This window comes from Diaporthe amygdali (genome assembly GCF_026229845.1).
Source record: "Diaporthe amygdali strain CAA958 chromosome Unknown NODE_7_length_1459731_cov_64_868725, whole genome shotgun sequence".
NCBI lineage: Eukaryota > Fungi > Ascomycota > Sordariomycetes > Diaporthales > Diaporthaceae > Diaporthe > Diaporthe amygdali.
This window is the reverse complement of record NW_026517027.1, coordinates 936,432-955,652: the sequence shown is the minus strand read 5'-3', so window position 1 is coordinate 955,652 and position 19,221 is coordinate 936,432. Positions and strand designations below refer to the sequence as shown.

The following is a 19,221-nucleotide window of genomic DNA, read 5'->3' as shown; positions in this document are numbered from 1 at the left end:
GGTATGCTATGTTGCAACCTCAAAAGAAAACCTTCTTGAGTTATATATAGTATATGTATTGTGTTCACGCACACCGCAGGAATGAGAATCGTCCTACCACCGTCACCATTGCTTCTAATTTCGGTTGATCATGAAACAACGCCCAAAAAGACCACATACATGCAGTCCGCGGAATGCGCCGCGGAACGCTATAGACTGAATCAATAGTAAAGCCATCGATTGAGCAATAAGCCGTTGCACCACGTTTAGGGGGTAGCCCGGGGAGACACAAAACGTAGAAAACCGGACCATCTCGGTCGGAGGGTTGCAGCGAGATGTTTCCCAATTATAGCAGTTGGAGGGGTTATTTCGCAGGCGCAAAAGCCACCGGTAGTCTATGCTAACACCTTCCAGAAGGCACGCGTAACAAGGACATCTGAGCCCGCAACTCAAACACATGATGATTTTGAGCAAGGGGTACGGTCAATACTGGGAGCTGACAGAGGAAGAAGACATCACAAAATCAGGGTGTCTAGAGCGAGGACAACAGAAAAACATGTGAATGTCGGCAACCAAAGAACGCGTACAATTGAGCGCAATTACCAGAGTCATCTTGTAACAACTCCCCGCAGTTGCTTCTTGGCGACATCCGCCCAACTCTTTACATTGGGCCGCGGCGGCCCTCTGGACTGAGGGTCAATGGGTGACAACGTCGAGGCGCTCGGGACCAGACTGGACGGATCGTTGCTTTGTCTTCTACTGATCGAATCTCCAGCATCTGGGCCCGAGTCACTGGCCCCTTCCGCAAAATTCTCGAAGGGGACTCCGCTGATCCCAAGACCAGCGCCCGGAACGATCCAGTGGCCATCCGACGACTTTGTATCGTCCCTGCTCATGAGCGGGCTGCCTCCCATTGCTGGACTGGGGGATACTGAGGTATCCTTCGTTCCGACGCTGAAGCGAGACAGCACCGAGCTTGCCATGCTGTGTTGAGTGCTGTCAGTGAGGGAAGAGTCGCGGTTGAGAGTAGGCGTTTGGGCCCGTGAGCGGATGGGAGTGGCTGGGCTGCCGGGCAAGGGAAGTCTGGAGGCCTTCCGTTTAGGCTTCACTCCTGGCTGTGGTGATTTGCTTGGATTGGGGACTCCCCGACTTGTGGGGGTTGCAGCAACCACTCTGGCAAAGGTGAGAGGATGTGCGGAAGGCGTCTTAGGCTGAGCAGTAGCAGCGATGGCAAGTCGCGACTCATTCCCTGATTCTGGCCTGGCCATCTTGCTTTGAGGCGCGGCTGCCGGTTGTTGGCTTGAAAAGGTAGACCGTGACTCCTGTGTTCCTTTCGCGTATCGCAGATTGGGTCGAGGTGCGTTGTTGTCTTGGAATTGCCCCTGATGCCTGGCTGTTTGAGGACGACGGTGTGCTCTATCGCGCTGCATTTCAGCGATCTGGTCCTCAAGCTGTTTCCTCTTTCGTCTCTCGTCCTCAATCAACTTGTTGCTCTTTTCGCACCTCACCATGTCTCCCTGAATTCGCTTTTCGTACTCCCTGACCTTACTAGAGAGTCGGTCATTCTCTTGCTGAAGGTTCTTCATCGCTGTGGCCATCACCCTTTGTCTGTCGTCGAGAAGTTCTGTTACATATCGGCTGCTCTTCTTGCAACAGGGTGAGTGGTATATCTGATCGATACCGCCAAGGCACACAAGCTCCTTGTCAACCAAAGCAGCATCGGGCCGGGATTTTGGCTTAGACGACACCATACGTGACGTCAGCCAGACAATATGCTTCGGTGCGACGGTCGCCTCATGCGGATCCTTGACTTCCTGACTTGCGAGAGCCAATGTTGCCAAACTGTCTTGAAAACGCCCCAATTTCCCAACAGAAGGAACCGAATGTTCATCACAGAGAGCCTGCTCGAACTCAGACATATTCGCGCCGTATAGGATTGCCAAAATATTCAGGAGGACGAGACCCAGGGTATAGATATCTGCAGCTTTCATTGACCACTCATCTTCGGTACTGCTCATTTCTGGGGCTCGCCAATTAGGAGTTCCCAGCGCTCCCAGCGTGTGTGTGTGATCACGTTGATTGACATCTTTGGCTATTCCGAAGTCTGCCAAGTAGACTCGACCGGGGCCCAGGAGGATATTGTGCGGCTTGAGGTCCAGATGCCGTATATGTTGTTTGTGGCAGAAGGCTGTCGCCTGCGAGATGCAGCCTATAATCTGGTGTAAATACTGCTTGTGGCACAGGCCGTGACCAATATCTCCCTTGCCATCAGGCCTGCGTAGATCGAGAGCCTCGAATCGGCTCACTACGTCTTCCCAATTGCACTCTCCATGTTGTAGATCGTCGACCTCGTTGAGGAAGGCAGAGAGGTCGCACACTGCAACCGGCCAGATCAAGAGGTATAGCTCATTGTATTTTATAGAGTAGGTGCCCACCAGTTTGATAATATGGTCATGATCCAGTCGCTCCATGACCTCGGCTTCAGCCCTAAGCATTTTCAACGTCATATCCCGCCTCGGTCTTATCCTCTTTCGTGCTAGGCATACTGGGTATTTGTTGTTGTGGAGCGTGTAGTGGACCTTTTCAACCACCGATATACGGGTTGCACCGAGGTGCTCAATGGTTTTGAAACGGGCGTGTACTTTTGTCTTTGCTTCTGGGTGATCGGCAGTGGTAACATGCTTTCCCCTGTATAGATAAAGACAAATCAGCGATCTGTTGATTGCAACTGGACCTGGAAATCCACCACGAGTGCGAATGACCTTGAGAAGGGGCATGTGATAGTGCTAGGACTGTTGCTTGACTCAAGTATTGTGGACTATATGTTGATCTTACAATCCTGACCAATTTCCGCTTGAGCCTTTCCATTCTTTCAGCGACTGGAGCTCATATTGTTCGACCTGTGGCCGTGACAATTGGTTACTCCCATGATGGGATGTAGGCATGACGGTATGCCAGCCACCAGCGGCGTCGTCCATTGCGATTGTGCTGGACTGTGATTGTTAAAGGGATACCAGGACAACTAGAACACCTTATCCTAGACTCGTGGAATAGCACAGCGTACTTGTTCAACTAAACCAGGTACAGGACAGGTAGTAGAGCAGCGTGTAAGCATTTCAAAGAATAGAGGGGCTCGACATCGTGGACTTTTTTTTTCTCCTCTTGAGGGAGGGGATGCGGCCAGAGCTGCGCCCCATGCACCCAGACAATGCCCGTGTCCTACCCACATACTGCACTGCCCTTGCTAGGTTTCCAATTAGCTGCCGCCATCCCAAGCGCATGGGTTGGCACTTTGGGTTTGGAGCTGATGTGAGATGGCGATGGTGGGGTCGTACAGCTTGGGGAAGCTTCAATGGTGACCCGGGCCGCTGGAGCGCGGGACGGGCAAAGTGGGCTCGACGGTGGGTCTCTATACTGTTTCCGTTAGACGACAGTATTGGCGTGCCTAGCACGCCAGAAGTCTGACCGACAGGTGCTCAGCCTTACTGGAGGAACCAGTCGACGCACCCAGTGTGATACAGACCACAGGTTCCACGAGCTCTGTGTGCCGTCTCTCACATGGACAACGAAGACGGTCTCTTGTCTGCTATATGTCGTTGCATTTTTTGGACGATCCACTCTCAATCTCGAGCTCTGCAACAGTGGGCGACTAGTTTTTCCGCCCTGGGCGCCATGCAATTTCCTTCAAACATCCAACTCTTCGGTAAAGCTTCCAAACGAGGTACTTTTTCATGCCTTCTGCTCAATATTTACCTTGCTATCATCGGCACTCGGCTCGGCGGCGCTTGTTATATCCTACGAGACTAGACCATTGGTTGTATGTCTACGGGGGCCAGGGACCAGAACGGGGATGGCGGTTCACGCTGATTAAATCGTCAGCAGAGCCGCCAGATCTGCCCATAAGACCGCACCCAGGCAATGGGAGACACGTCACTGATGATGGAAGGGGACGAGCGCGCCGTCTGGTGTAAGCCTGAGCCTGTGACGGACGGTCCCAGTTCAGCCGTATCATGCACTACCACCCCAGCCGCAACTCTAACCCATCAGCGTGATACCATCTGTTAGTCGGCCGGCCGCTTCGATGTTGAGTAATCACATTCAATCTTGGCCCAGCGAACACCACGGCCATCCCATGCAGGGGACAAAATCAGCGCTGCCCGTGCTTCACCGCGGAGAAGACGTGCCAGGTGTGTTGTGACATTTTGTCAGGAAGTTAGGACTGCACATGTGGCCTCTTTATTAATCAGCACAACACTTTCTGGCATATTTTGTTTGGAAGGGCGCGCGAGTGGGCGGTGATTGCATTGCTCCCTCAGATCCCGACCCTTCAACAGGCCGTGAGACGGGATACTACTACGACTCGAGCGCCCGGGCATGCTCGAATCTTCTTCTTACTGTCTTCACGGAATCCAATCCATATTGGGAGGAGGGGTAGCGTATACTTCGCTGCGCTTTACGACATATTCTCAGCTCGTAGATACTCCTGCAGCCCATCCCCTAGACCATAGCACGGTCCGTATCGATTCTCACCACGCCACGAAGTCATCACTCTCTACACAGGAAGAAGTCTTTGTGTAACCTCAAAATTCCACAATATTCCTTGTAGAGTGCCCATTCGGTAACGACGGACGGACCAGCCCCTTCTCCTTCCAGCCGGCCAGCCAGCCAGTCAGGCTGGGTGCTTGGTTGTCTCACAACAGGCATCCCAAACCATATTTCACTCCGCAAACTCGAGGACATACCCGTGACCTTTTACATGGTGGAAGATGCGTCACGAGGCCATGCCTTCCGATCTCGCCATTCTCAGCGCAGAGCAGTATTTCGACGGTTCTTTCACTGGCGAGGCCGGCAAAGCGAAGAAGCCCTCTACGTCGCAGCCAAAGACCAGTCCGAGGAAGAGAGCCAAGATATCTCCCCCGGCCGTTGAGACAGAGTCAGCTGAGGATGGGGATGATGATGGTGCAAAGAGGGCTAGGGGTAGGCCCAGGCTGGACACAAAGGATCAGACTGCTGCTGAGGTGGGTCGAAGTTCTTCTGTTTTGTCATCCCGTTTCCTCCCCCGTAGATCAACCTGTTACGTCCTTCTTTCCTACTCGCAATTTTCCTCGCGGCTATTGAGGCATCCTTGACGCGATACTCCACACATTATTCAGTGTCTTCCCCCGCCGGCCCCTATCATCACCCATGCCAGAATCACTTGACGATGAACAGTCAATTTTCCCGCTCATCCGTGAAACGTTCCACGGGAACGACTGACTCCATAGGTGTAGCGCCGACGAACACAAATACGCTTAGCCCAGCGAGCCTACAGAAGTCGAAAAGAAAATGCCATTCAGACCCTCGAGAGACGTGTTCAGGAGCTCGAGGAGAATAACGAGGAGTTGAGTGCCGTGTTCCTGAAGCTCCACGATTCTGCTGTGAACCTAGGTGTGCTAGAGCAGGCCCCTGGTTTTGCCCTTGAACTCCGTGCGGCCACGGAGAAGATCCTTTCGCTCGCAAGAAAGTCCAGTGAAGATGACGGGCAGGACGAGCAGGCCGAGAGCTCTGCAGCGGAAAGGCCTGCCGGACAAACACGCACAGAGCACTCGAGCTCTTCAGATGTAGCCGAAGTACAGCCTACGCGCAACCCAACTGTTCCAATATGGGGAGGCTACATGGTCAACACTGAGCCGCAGGCACCGCCAAGTGGTTCTATGTCCATGCCTTCCAGTAACATGCTGCAAGTGACACAGGCACCGCTTGGTTACGAGATTGTCACCATGCCAACCTTCGAAAACGCCAGCTTTCCCTTCGATCTAAGCCCTGATTCACCGTATCCGAACATCTTCGATCAGGCCTCGACATCCTCGTCCTCCTATCCACTCTCTCCTTACTCTGCGCTGCCGCTTCCGCAGTCAATGGCCTTCAGCGAGTCCACTCTCGGCCGGCGCCTCCAAAGAAGCGCCGTAGAACTGGCACACAGGCTCATCACTATGCCAGACCCACCCAAGCATAGATACGCCGAAGTCTTCGGTTTCTGCATGCTCTTCGAGCCCATCGACAAGATCCGCGAACGACTTGCCAAAGCTCTCGAGCGGACTGCCTCCGAGTCCTTGAACTGGTGGCAGGCGCCCTTCTGGGCGGCAGGCGGCTCCGGCCAGCACCAGCTCCAGCTCCAGCAGGGCAACAATGACCACGGCGGGTCGCCCGTGGGCAACCAGGGCACGACGGACCATATGAAGTATTCCTTCTCCGGCGGGCAGTTCGGCCTGGGGCCGTTTGACGCCAAGGTCGCCGAGACGCGCGACAAGAGGATCGACCCGCGCATGAGGATCCGGCTGCCGGGCTTCGAGGGCGACTTCTACGATCCGGAGGAGGTCGAGCTGTACCTACAGGCCCGCGGCGTGATAATACAGCCCGGGCAGGACTACCTGACGACCGAGGTCGACGTGGCCGCCTTCAGAAACGGCATGATAGCAAGGCAGGGCAGCCAGGGCCAAGCGCCAAAGCAGACGACGACTGGGTTCGGGGACTGGCCGCAGACTCTGGACGAGGCGTTTAACACTCCTGCGCCCGCCGGCCCTTCTCCAGGTGCCAGCTCAGGGATGGCCTCGGCATCGTCGAGCTCGGATCCAAGCTCGTGGCCGATTGCTGACTTTCCTGAGATGTTCAACCCCGCCGCTGCCGGGGCTGGCATCTCAGGGCTTGGTGGCAGCGGCCCGGCAGGGCCTGAGAGCAGCAGGAAGAGACTTGTGACTTTGGATGTGAATGTCTTTATACGAGGTATGACTTCTTCCGTGGTCGCCCAAATTCTTCACGATCTCTTGAAACTTCTTCCCAGGCTGTCGCGATTGGAGACTAATGGTTTTGATCTGTTGCAGAACTCTCTCAGCGCGGAACTTGCCTTGGGCGATCACCTGGCTTCCGTCCCAAAGATGTCGACGCAGCATTCTGGACAGCAACGAAGACCGACGCAGTACTTGGATTTTAGAATTGTTTGCAAGGGCGGCTCTAGTATTGTTATTGCATCAAAAGTGCCAAAGGTTCAGGCTAAGCTTGGTTCATTAAACAGCGAGATGGTCACTTTCGGAGTCATGGTGAATTTCCGTTGATGGTGCTCGACCAAGCGTGTTGATAGTCTGCAGTGAGTAACATAGCCTGCATGGAGCCATCCACGCTGCTAGAATTCTTGCATCCATATCTATATGAAGAATCATGACAATCTCCTCGTACATCACGACCCTGAACGTCGGCCCCATCGAGCATCTCACGTCTCCTGCTCTCATATCTCCCGCTCTCGTGCCTCCTTCCAGAGACGCTTGCGCTCCGCCCGCTCAGCTTCCTCCTTCCTCTCCCGCTTCCTAGTCGCACGCTCCCTCTTCTTCATCCTCGCCCTGTCCTTAGCCTCCACCTCAGCAAGCTTCTTCTCCTCCTCCACAATATCCAGCATCGCCTTCGTCCGCGCCGCCATATCCTCCACCTCATTCGTAAGCGCCTCGCCGACCTGCTTGACAGCCACGTGAATAGACTGCTCGTACGGGTGCCTCTTGACGTCCCCCCGGCCCTCGTCGCCGTACCCACGGAGCTCCACCCCCTCAGCCCGCGCCAGCCGCACGAGCTCCGCCTCCCACCGGTCCTCGTCCTGCGCCTGCGTCGCGTACTCGTCCTGCAGCTCCTGTATGAGCGTGACGCGCCGCTGCCGCGCGTCGCTCTTGCGCTGCAGGAAGCTGCCCAGGAACAGCGACTCGGGCTTGCCGACGCGCAGGAACGTGTGGCCCGCCGTCGCCGCGTCCAGCACGGGCACCTTGCGCACGCCGCCCGACAGCTCGTGGAGCGGCCGGGGGCGCGCCGTCGCCTTGTAGACCGGCTTCTCGCCCGGCGCGCTGACCTTTGTCAGGAGGGGCACCGCCGCCGGCGCCGCCGGCCGCGGAGCCGCGCTGCTGTTGGTGTTGTTCTTGCCATCCTGCTCGGCGTCGAGGGTGCTCGGTCGCGGCGGCGGGAACTTGCTTTGGCGGTCGCGCAGAAATGACACGATCTCGCTGTGCTGCGGCGAGGATGGGTCGTGCGCCCGCGTCAGCAGGGTGATGAAGCGGTAGCCGCTCTGCAGGGCGGACGTGACAAGGCGCGGGGAGGTGTCGGTCTTATTACGGCGGAAGCCGGCGCGGATGAGGTATCGTATGGGATTGATCCATCCCGGACGTGAGGTCAGGTCAGCCGGGAGGGATACGTGTGGCACCTGGCGAAGAAGGGCCCGGTAGAGGGCGAGGCCTGGAAAAAAACAGCACGATCAGTTTTTGAGGTATTAAGCCAGGGAGACGGAGTATGCCTTGGCCTGGGTGGTGTCGCACATGCTGCTCTATGCCGCGAGTCGCGGGCTGGTATGAAGAATGACGGCATTCATTGGACCTGGCGCAGATTCGCCTCGTTCGAAGTGTTTAGTCCATGTGATTTGCGCTGTGTGTTCTGGGTTGCTGATTTGGCGTTGGTGTCGTTGGCCTGAAGAAATCTTTTGGCGAGAATCTCCAGGTCGAGGTCCCTGGTGCTTGGATCACGTGGGTCCCGCGGCATCATCGCGCTGGATAGTCTGGTGGGATGCTTTCCCGGACATCGACGTCAAATGGGGGAGGGTTCGTAGTTAAGATTGAATTAATAGAAGCCCATGTCTACGCCAAGTGCCATCCTAACCTCCTGGAGATGCAGTCATAATAAGAAACCGAGACATTCCCTCATCACGTCATCTGCTCGCCAAAACACCACCGACAACTATCATCGCCGACGGACCGGCTGCAGGGAGGACCCAAGACCATAGTCAAACCAACGATTCCTATCATCTAAACGTATACCTCAAAGGTGCCTGTCTGGAGGGTCTTGATCTACACGTGCCCTCTGTAACAGCTGGATGACTAGGTATGAAAGGTCCCTTGAGGCACTTTAGCAGCACCTTATGCCCTCCGCGTCCGCATGATGACACGTCTCGACAGTAGTCCCATCGTGGTCTACTTGTACATGGCATACTTGGAGCCCTCAGGAGGTTGGGGCAACTTCTTATGTTCGTCCATGTACCTGCAGACAATATAAGGTCAGTACATTGGCACGGCCCCACTTCGATTAATTGTACCTGGATTTTACTGACTTCCTTATCGCAATCAGAGCAGCCTCGAGGCTCAGAGGGTCCTCCTTAGGTCGCGGGTTCTTGGACAGCTCAGTCGCAATGCGCTCCCAGTCACGGAGGATGGCGACGGCGTTCTGGTCGACACGGCCGTCCTGCTGGTTTACGCCGGGAAGGTTGATCTGGCTGACGAAGTGGAAAACGGGAGGCTCCTTGGGATAGTTTGGACCGCACTCCATCTTGAGCTCGTAGATTCGGTTCTCGTGTTGGCCCTGAGGAGGACGGGAGAGGTCAGAATTGATGCCGTCGCGGATGCCGAGACAACTGTCCTGGGAAGTTTACTCACATGGGGAGGTCCCCAGATAGTTCCTCGCCAGTTGGTCATGAAGATGTCTTCGGGGTCTTCCAAGCCATATGAGCAGGCACCTGCAGTAAAATGTATCGTCAGGCGTCATGATCGCCGCGGCTAGAGCGGTGTAGTTGGAGCTGGCGCTGTGTTGGGGGTGGGAGGACTTGCCTGCACCCATGCCCTTCTCGCCCTTCTCGAGCTCGGCGAGGAGCTTAAAGTTACGTGGGACCTGAGCAGCCGACATGGTGATTGTCTGTGCGAGAGGAAGAGGGCGCGCGACAGGAAGCGTTGCGAAGGCTGGCTGTGCGGTGAGAGATAGAGAAAGGAAGTGTCTATGTATGGCTTCAAGTGAAGGCTGGCTGCGATCCAATCCGCGGTTGCAGGTTGCAGTCCAGCTCCAGCGGGGTGCCTCCCTGCCCCCCTGTCGCTGAGTGACGGAGGTGGGGTGTCTCTGTCTCAAACCGCTGGCGGGAGGATGACTCAGCAGGACGCCAGCCAGGCCATGGGCAGGGGTCAGCTCAAGGCAAGCAGGCAAGGCGGGTCGGTTTCCGGAGCCCCTGGCCGCAATCGATCTGGCTTCAGAGAATCAGCGAGTAGCCTGCGGTGCTGTATACGTAACATATTGGACATACGTAACGTCCAGGGCTTCACCCCAGCACAGAGCGAGCCATGATCGCTCGACTTGCGACTCCTTAGAAGGTTCCAATTTTCAGATGACACGCCAACACTCGTTGTTCACTGGGCGTTTATTTGCAGCAGAGGAGACATGAATCTTGATCCCTTCAAAAGACCAACATGTCCGCTCAGCTCCTCGCGACGGAGCTCCACAACCTCATAACTGAGAGCAAGCGAAAACACCAGGACCTTAGACAGGCACGTGGTTCACTTGGAGTGCCATCCCAAGAATTTGGCTAACTGGTCCTGCACAGGCTGCCGAGAAATCCCTCGAGGAACTCAAGAGCCTCCGTGTGACTGAGGCTCAGTTTGGACGTGGTGAGCATCGCAACACCAAGCACTGCACACTGCAGGCGCTCAACTTGCACATGGCCATCCGACTGACTGAATGAATGGTACAGAACTCTCACAAAAGCCCAACTTTGTCAATCCTTTCATAATAGCATGTGGCACCAAGAACGCAAAGTTCACCGGCATAGCCATCGTCTGTCTGCAACGTCTCATCGTCTCCAAGGCCCTGCCACGGTCCAAGCTCAGTCCCGTCCTCGAGGCTCTGAGGGAGGCTACCTCTGCTGGCCTTGATGTTCAGCTCAAGATCCTCCAAGCCTTACCTTCCCTTCTGCAGAATTACTCTACAGATATCAAGGATGATCTCTTGGTGACAGCATTGAACATATGCTTCATTCTCCAGTCCAGCAAAAATGCCATCGTCAACAACACATCAGCCGCAACGCTGCAGCAGCTGGTCGTCACCGTCTTCGACAAGGTTGTCGCAGAGGATAAGATTCCTGACGCTCCTTTCGTCGGAGAAGCCCCGGCAGAGGATGGCGACGTTCAACTGAGGGCAGCGGCACTGGACGCCTTCCGCGTATTCAACGACCTCTGTCTTCTCACGCAATCACAACGTCCCGAGTACCTCAGGTTCCATGGACTTCCGCAGACTTTTGGTCTCGAGCTGATAGAATCCGCCCTGACCAACCACGGTGCCATATTTGCCACCCACCCCGAGCAGGTCCACATTCTACGCACCAAGGTGATGCCGTTCATCATCCAGACTCTCTCCGGGAAGCCACACTTTGCTGCTTCCGTCAGACTCTTTCGCATCTTGTACACACTTCTACGACGTCATGTTGCTTTGATACCTAAGGAGAGTGGGGAAGCTCTGGACATCCTCACCAAGATATTGGACCAAGACACAACCTTGTGGAAGAGATCATTATGCATGGAAGTCTTTCGGGGCATATTCGCTGAGCCGGCTCTGCTTCGACGTATTTTCAGGATGTATGATGCCAAAGAAGGGGAGAAGGATATCCTCAAGACTTTGACTGCAACATTTGTTCGGGTCAGCACTGAAAAGCCGGTTGTGATTGGGCTCGGTCATCAGTCAACAATCCCTGTTGCCAACCCGTATTCCACGTCTGCTGATCAAGCTGTGCTTGATGCTAGCGGCGTGAGTGTTTCAGTGATAGCAGGTGTTGGAGGCGGTGCTCATGACACAGGCATCAGCACGCAATGGAGCTCCATGCGCGTGCCCTGCATCGACCAACTCGATAAGACTGATCCTCCTGCCATACCCGAGTCCTATGTGTATAGCCTGACGCTTGCATGCATCACATCGCTATCCGAAGGTCTAGCCAAATTTATACTGCCTCTGACTGCGCCAAGCGATAGAAGTCGACGGCGTGGCAAGGGCCTGTCAGGTGAAGGTGGCAGCGATGACCGGTCTGAAAGTCCTGCCCCCCGGCCAGGTCTTCTGGAGAGGTCGGCTTCTTTTAGGAAGAATCCGATTTCCGTCAACCCTCTCACTCTTAAGGAGCACCCCTTGTATGCAGACGTCGAAAGTTGTGCAGGCATCATCGATGAATGCTGGCCAGCGATCCTGGCGACATGCTCGGCCTTCCTATACGCAGCACTCGACTCTGAATACTACCATGGTCTAGTCAGGGCTTTCCAGAGGTTTGCTCATGTGGCCGGTCTGCTTCAGCTAGCAACTCCAAGAGACGCCTTCTTGACAACCCTTGGAAAGGCGGCCGTTCCTCCGAATGTTTTCACCGCATGCATAAACTCTGGGCAATCTCGACAATCAGCACCCTCTTCGGCGCCTGAGCCAACGGGGAACAGTATTCTGGGCAATGCTCGGGGTCTCTTGAGTGTGGAAAGCCTCGTCAGTCAGGGTGCGTCAGAGAAACCAAGATCGCAATCTTTTGATGCCAGCGCGTCTGCATTGTGAGTGCCTAAATGTTTTCTTTACGTATCCACTTATGTGTTCGCCCTTGGGAACAATTGACCACAGTTGAGAGTACCCTAGGCGGCGGGGACAGAGAATATGATGTACTGACCGGATGCAGAAACACTCGAAATCTTCTGTGCCTAAGGGCGCTGCTGAATTTGGGCATCGCTTTGGGACCCACGCTGTCGGTGTCGTGGCAAATCATCCTTGAGACACTACAGCAAGCCGATTTCGTTTTGTTCACGACCGGCAAGACTGCTGGAAGGACTCCCACCGCTGCCAAAGGACCTGATCCCAATGCGGATAAAGAGGCCACTGCTCTCCTCGCCAATTTCGGCACCGAGGTTAAGGCCGTCGAGACTGCGGCGTCGAGGTTATTCGAAAGCACGATCGATTTTCCCAACAACGCGTTCTTAGAGGTCGTCAACTCCGTTTGCTCCCTTCTGGAGAAACGGCCAACATCAGAGTTCCCTTTCAATGCGAAAGACACCCGGCCAGAAACAATACCAGAGGGTGAAATTCCATCTAATCTTCCATCGCCAACTTCCCAACACAGGAAAATGCCAGGCATAGGCATGACATCTGGTCCAGTCCAGCCAGATCAGTTCGCATTGGCCAAGCTAGGCGACCTCGCCAGCATCAACCTCGAGAGACTTCTGGTGCATCCGCCTGATGTGTCTGGTTGGAAGCCTTTGGTATCGGAGCTCAACAATGCTCTTAGTGCGACCTCCATATCAGCCCCTGTCAGAACACGGGCTGCAGAGATACTCGTTAGACTAATTTTAGAGGCTGCCAATGCAACGGCATCGCAGGCGGAAGACGTACGTGGAACGATTCAACTACGTCTCCTCGAGGCATTTCGAGATGCGCTTCTTCCGTTACAGTCGGAGGACCGAGACGTCTCAGTCACCAGCCACTCTACAGACATCGAGATTCACAGGGTGGTTCTCGAGGGTCTCAAGACTATTCTGGAAAACTGCGGTGAAAGCCTAACCAATGGCTGGCACCTAACTTTTGAAATCATCGACAGTATCTTCCCGAACAATGTCTCTGGCTCTGATAAGAAGCAAACTGGCACCAAGCTATCGACGAGGTCAATCAAGCTGATTAAGGCATCCTTCGGCTCGCTTCAGCTCATCTGCTCCGATTTCTTGTCTTCACTGCCAAATACGTGTTTCCTGCAACTTGTCGATACCCTCTACAAATTCTGCTCACAGGACGATGATCTCAATGTTGCGCTCACTACCGTTACTTTTTTCTGGGCAATATCAGATTTCCTGTCCGAAAAGAGCAATTCCATGTCCATCACCGAGGACATGGTAGGCGGCGGCAAAGACGAAGCACTGATTGCACTCGCCTCACATCCCGAAAAGGACGGCTCTAGTGCAGCACTCTGGATGCTTCTCCTTCTGCGTCTGACCGCGGTGACGGCGGATCAACGATTGGAGCTCCGAAATAGCGCTATACAAACACTACTTCGCATCATACACGCCTACGGTAGCACTCTAGGACCGCAGGCTTGGTCGATATGTACCAAGTATGTCATCTTCAAATTGCTTTCTTCTATTGAAGAGAGACTGCGAATCGTGAGGAACGAGGACGTCAAAGACGACACAAAACAAGAGTGGAATGAGACTGCCGTCGTTATTGTGCAGGGTGTCTCAAACCTCCTCGCCAACTACTTGGACGTTCTGACATCGTTCCCTGCTTTTACGGCTTTATGGCAAGATTTGATCAATCACTATGCTGCTTTGATTGACTTTAAGGCCCTTGATATCAACAGCGCAACGTTCTCCAGTCTAGGAGACATTCTCTCCAAATGCGAAGAATCATCCAAGTCCAGCTTCGACAAGAAGACCATTGATCTAGTTTGGGACCTCTGGTCACGAGGCATCCCAGCAAGCGAACAGACAGGCGATGGAAACTTCGATGACAAGCAGAAATGCTTGATGTCTTGGGTCGAGGCTTTACTGGAGCTGTACCGTCTCATACAGGCCGATCTCACAGTGGAAAGAGTCAAGCGCATGCTCCGCCTTTTACGAGACGCAATGCAACAAGCCCAGCCTGGGTCGTATGCCAGCGATATTGAGTACTTGACCCCTTTGCAGGGCCGGATATTGGAGGTCTTCAAGATCGTGCGAACAGACATTTCTGGCGTTCCATCAGCGATGATCTCTCAGGTTGCAGACTTCGTTGCGCTTGCTTTTGATGAAGAGAGAGCGCATCAGCCTGCGACGTCGAAACGTACCTACATCGCCATGTCCAAGGAGAGTATGAATATTCTGCATCACCATGTTGTCTCAAACGCGACAGATGCAGACATCTATGTGAGCGGCGCATTTTCGAATGCTTTGACCGCCCTTTCAAAGCCGATCACTCTGAAGTACGATTTCCGAATTGTGACCAAGTCAGAAGAGCCGTGGAAGATGGCGACTACCACTGTCTTGGCTTTGCTTGAATCCACCCTACCGCAAGTGAAGGCAGCCAAGATTTCACAGGCCACAGTACAGGAGATTTGGGATGTGATCGTCAGCATTTCGAACGGGATCATAAAAGCCAATTACAACAATGCCTCTGCGAACTCAGACATTGCAAGAGATCAGGAATTTGACATCGCATCCTTTCGGTCTCTTAAGGAGCTGATCATTCCATCTCTGGGGTCCGAGTCAATATCGGACAAGACGCGTCGAGCATATGCTGAAGGTCTATTCCGCACGTCCATTATACACGCACCGGCACCCTCAGAGGCAGATATTATTTTCGGGAGCAACCATGATAGGACCGAGAGCATGGGTCAGGCGTTGGCGGCGCTCTATAAACCTCGCAACGGACGAACAATTGACCCACGCCCCACACAGCGAAGGGAGATGAGCTATGTGTGTCTAGACGAGCTCTTTGACATCGTTTCATTGCACGACCCGAACGCTGCGGGCCCCGAGATTACCCTGCAGCCACCGACGCCTCGCTTCCCACCACCAGGTGCCTCAGCTGCCGGGCCGCTGGATCCTCTCAAGTCTCCGGTCCCCGACACTACGGGTACCGGTAGCTCTCAAGGCAACGGCAAGGTAGTGAAGGTGAAGGAGCCTTCCCATGAACTTCATGTTCGCCTGGCACGCACAGCAGCGCCGTACCTGATCCTCCGCTGTGCTCTGACCCTGCGTGCGTTCGTGGCCGACCAACCATTGCGCGGACGCATGCCGCAGCCACTGTCGCAGAGACAGGAGCTCGAGCGGATCCTGCGATGCCTCATCGAGCTACAGAGCGAGCCTGAAGCTATCCCTGGCTTCTCTCAAGTAGACAGCGAGCGGGCTAGACACTTATACAGCCTGTACCCACTTTTGGTTAAGGCGGCGACGGTGAACCCCGCGGATGACAAGGTCATTGGGCTGGTCACTACTTCATTGGACGTCGTGGGCCGGGAGTTGGGCCTGGGTGTGTAAGCGTGTAATTGCCCGGATCTTCTTTGCATGCATTTGGCACGGAGTCAGGGATGTGGGAGCACAAGATTTCATAATAGAACCGAACAGCAACGCGTAGAGACCCTATTTCACCCGCGGTGTTTCTTTCCCCTCGGGTGACCAGGCTTAGTAGAAATAATAATTATCATCATCATTATGGGTAGGCCTTCCCAGGTCTATACTGAGAATTAGCAGGCGAGGCGTGGCCGCGCGAGATGAAACCGAGCACGACGCCGGTCAAGAAGGAGGACCACTCGACCTTCTTGCTGCCCTCAGCCACCTGCACACCCCCCTCCAGGTCCTCATAGCTTCGACGATCTCCCCTTCTTCCCAGGGTGAGCCCCCTCCTCGCTCGGCGTGGGGACATTGTCGCTCTGCTCCGCCTTGAGACTGATGGGGTCGCCGAGCTGCGACGGGTTGGCGTCCGGTCCGTGGAGCTTCTTGGCTGCCTTCTCGCGGAGCGTCTCGCCGCCGCCTGTGCTGCTGCTGCTGCCGCTCTGCGACGGTGATGATGTTGACGATGATGACTGGGCCCCGTCTTCGTCAGGCTTGGGGATGTTGTCGCTTGCCTCGGCCTTGAGGCTTATAGGGTCGCCTAGCTGGGATGGGTTTGCGTTGGGGCCGTGGAGGGCCTTGGTGGCTTTCTCGCGGAGCTTCTCCCCCTGGCCTGTGGTTTCGTTGTTGTCTAAGTCGGACTCTGTTGGTGTGAGGTCGCGGAGTGGGTTTCGCTTGGATGCCATGATGTGAGCGGGGATGTGGATATTGATAATAGACTCTACTTAAGCCAGTGCGTGAATTGAAATGCAAACTTACTGGAATTTTACAAATCTTGTACGAGACGATCCTACCGATTACTTATTCGAATCGTCTCCTTTCCATCTAGCTCAATTGTTCAGTCCGCTGCCTCACCTCGGTGTTAGTGAAAGAGTCAATGACCTCACAACAGGACAGCGGGCATCATCATCCAAATTCCATGTGAAGACGGTCGATCGCCTACTAAGCCCCTGCAGGGAGGGAGGAAGGTAGCGTCTTGGGCCCTGAACACCGGGGAAAGGGCGCTATCCCCCAGCTGAGGTGCCGCTAAGCCTTAGTTCGCCCCAGCACCTCGGCTGCTCTGCTGCAGGGAAGCTGCGGCTCTGTCGGCCGTTACAATCCGTTCCGTTTGATTGGGCATGACGGAATGATTCCCTTTAGCGTTTGCCCGACGTCGGCTCGAAAAAGATGGTGCGGCAGGCACCGTTCACTACACACACAGGCAGAGCCCCAGTTGACGTACCGTGGGTGCTGAGGTGTAAGCTCTTCTGCGACGGCTGGCGATCAGCATCAGCTCAAGCTCAGCACACCAACATCCGACCGCGTTAATATCGACTCGACCACCACACAGAGGCTCGGCAGCAGATGAAGCACCGGTGACAATGTCGATGCTCTCCATGCAAAGGGCCCTCGCGCCCGCCATACGGCAAGGCGTTGCCGCCCTGCCTGCACCAGCACACTCGACCCGCGTGCTCGCATCCACGGCTGCGCGCAGCCTCACCACCCACAAGCTCCCGAGCTCCTCCTCGCCCTCCTCCACACCACGAAGCTTCTCCCAGTCCGCGACACATGGCGCTCCCAACCCCTCAATATTAGGCATATCGGGCCCGGGCGGGCCTGGCCTGACCACCTCCTACTTCCAGAAACCATCCCTCCCCGCCAACACCATCATCCGCTTCGTCCCGCAGCAGACTGCCTGGATCGTCGAGCGCATGGGCAAGTTCAACCGCATCCTCGAGCCTGGTCTTGCCATCCTGGTACCATTTATCGACCGTATTGCCTACGTCAAGTCGCTCAAGGAGATCGCCATCGAGATCCCCAGCCAGAGCGCCATTACCGCCGACAATGTCACGCTCGACCTGGACGGTGTCTTGTACACAAGAGTCTTTGATGCCTACAAAGCGAGGTATGTCCAGGATACGGTCTCTCGCATGCTCTGCGCTGGGTATTCCAGGTGTACTGACACAGTGTTTTCTACAGCTACGGAGTCGAAGACGCCGAATACGCCATCTCACAGCTCGCCCAAACCACCATGCGTAGCGAGATCGGCCAGCTGACGCTCGACCACGTCCTTAAGGAGCGCGCCGCCCTCAACACAAACATTACCGCCGCGATCAACGAGGCCGCCCAGGCCTGGGGTGTCACGTGCCTGCGCTACGAGATCCGCGACATTCACGCCCCGGCCGGCGTCGTCGAGGCCATGCACAGGCAGGTCACGGCCGAGCGCAGCAAGCGCGCCGAGATCCTGGAGTCCGAGGGTCAGCGCCAGAGCGCAATCAACATCGCCGAGGGTAAGAAGCAGAGCGTGATCCTGGCCTCCGAGGCGCTGCGGGCCGAGCAGATCAACCGTGCGAGCGGTGAGAGCGAGGCCATCATGCTGAAGGCCAAGGCCACGGCTCAGGGGATCGACGCGGTGGCGAAGAGCATCGAGCAGGGCCGTGAAGCGGCGCAGGGCGCGGTCAGCCTGACGGTTGCCGAGAAGTACGTCGATGCGTTTGGCAAGCTGGCCAAGGAGGGCACTGCTGTCGTGGTGCCTGGCAACGTCGGAGATATCGGCGGCATGATTGCCACGGCGCTGAGCGTGTACGGCAAGGTCGGAGACGCACAGTCCAAAGCCATGGCGAAGAAGGCGCTGGAGCAGGGCCAGATCACCGAGGCCGAGGAGGCGGAGGCCGTCTCTCAGAAGGACAGCATCGTCGCTGACTTCGACAAAGCCGCGAGGAGATAGGATGACCTTTCAGAGCGCCTGGAAAGAGTGGAGGAGATCATTGATGCCGCTCTCGAAGCCCAGAAGCAGAGATTGAAGGATGCCGCCGACGCTGAGTCTGCGTCCTTCATCGGTCAAGGGTTCAGCTGAGGAGTGGGTCCGCATAAGGGAACGAGACGGCTCTCCCGTATAGGTTCTGGTATTCTCCATGTACAACATAGGTCAAAGCGCACGGCAAGCTTTCCATATTCTGTGATGGAAAGGAGTTTTTTTTTCACAGCGGACGGCAAGGGAGAGAAAACAAAAGCGATAGCATTGATGCTGTGTACGTGTGTATTGTGTACTCATAGGCTAGGGGCATCGCGACTCATCGGTCATCATGAATGCCCGAGGACGGGCTTCACAAATTCCACATCTCATGAAACTGTGTTCGGTCATTCGTGGCGTTGTTTTCTCTGGTCGGTGGAGGGACCTTGGTTTCCTTGAATCTATGCACCTATGACCTCCAGTATTGTTGTCGTCTCAGTTTGCTCGCAATGCGAAAGTGACCTTTACTTCCGCAGACGCTCACCAAGAGCCTGGCCCTCTCATTCAAAACCCCGCATGACTCCAGATCTCATGTTCAAGCAGCCCAGGCTTCAGATCATAGACACCGGTGTGGCTTTCATTGTCGGGCTCTTAAAGGGGCGCCATCCCATCTTT

At 55.2% G+C, this 19,221-nt stretch overlaps 7 protein-coding genes across 7 annotated transcripts; 3 read left to right on the top strand and 4 right to left on the bottom strand.

The window, feature by feature from the left end:
- Positions 1–587: 587 nt before the first annotated feature.
- J7T55_013929 (kinase-like protein) lies at positions 588–2,957 on the bottom strand (the record flags this gene model as incomplete). The annotated part of the gene is made up of 2 exons (XM_053140851.1): positions 588–2,667; positions 2,815–2,957. 2 exons carry the CDS (start codon positions 2,955–2,957, stop codon positions 588–590), a joined length of 2,223 nt encoding a protein of 740 aa, XP_052996266.1.
- A 1,788-nt stretch (positions 2,958–4,745) lies between these two features.
- Positions 4,746–6,949, top strand: J7T55_013928 (BZIP family transcription factor; the record flags this gene model as incomplete). Its single annotated transcript, XM_053140850.1, has 3 exons — positions 4,746–4,997; positions 5,316–6,741; positions 6,840–6,949. The coding sequence occupies 3 exons, from the start codon at positions 4,746–4,748 to the stop codon at positions 6,947–6,949; spliced, it is 1,788 nt and encodes a 595-aa protein (XP_052996265.1).
- Positions 6,950–7,240: 291 nt separating this feature from the next.
- J7T55_013927 (ubiquitin-conjugating enzyme e2 variant 1) lies at positions 7,241–8,355 on the bottom strand (the record flags this gene model as incomplete). Its single annotated transcript, XM_053140849.1, has 2 exons — positions 7,241–8,226; positions 8,307–8,355. The coding sequence occupies 2 exons, from the start codon at positions 8,353–8,355 to the stop codon at positions 7,241–7,243; spliced, it is 1,035 nt and encodes a 344-aa protein (XP_052996264.1).
- Positions 8,356–8,954: 599 nt separating this feature from the next.
- J7T55_013926 (uncharacterized protein) lies at positions 8,955–9,660 on the bottom strand (the record flags this gene model as incomplete). The annotated part of the gene is made up of 4 exons (XM_053140848.1): positions 8,955–9,021; positions 9,092–9,339; positions 9,414–9,493; positions 9,591–9,660. The coding sequence occupies 4 exons, from the start codon at positions 9,658–9,660 to the stop codon at positions 8,955–8,957; spliced, it is 465 nt and encodes a 154-aa protein (XP_052996263.1).
- A 231-nt stretch (positions 9,661–9,891) lies between these two features.
- Positions 9,892–15,761, top strand: J7T55_013925 (uncharacterized protein; the record flags this gene model as incomplete). Its single annotated transcript, XM_053140847.1, has 5 exons — positions 9,892–9,960; positions 10,346–10,409; positions 10,493–12,317; positions 12,440–13,142; positions 13,206–15,761. 5 exons carry the CDS (start codon positions 9,892–9,894, stop codon positions 15,759–15,761), a joined length of 5,217 nt encoding a protein of 1,738 aa, XP_052996262.1.
- A 320-nt stretch (positions 15,762–16,081) lies between these two features.
- On the bottom strand, positions 16,082–16,519 carry J7T55_013924 (uncharacterized protein; the record flags this gene model as incomplete). The annotated part of the gene is made up of 1 exon (XM_053140846.1): positions 16,082–16,519. One exon carries the CDS (start codon positions 16,517–16,519, stop codon positions 16,082–16,084), a length of 438 nt encoding a protein of 145 aa, XP_052996261.1.
- A 675-nt stretch (positions 16,520–17,194) lies between these two features.
- On the top strand, positions 17,195–18,540 carry J7T55_013923 (erythrocyte band 7 integral membrane protein; the record flags this gene model as incomplete). Its single annotated transcript, XM_053140845.1, has 2 exons — positions 17,195–17,718; positions 17,793–18,540. The coding sequence occupies 2 exons, from the start codon at positions 17,195–17,197 to the stop codon at positions 18,538–18,540; spliced, it is 1,272 nt and encodes a 423-aa protein (XP_052996260.1).
- Between the last annotated feature and the right edge of the window lie 681 nt (positions 18,541–19,221).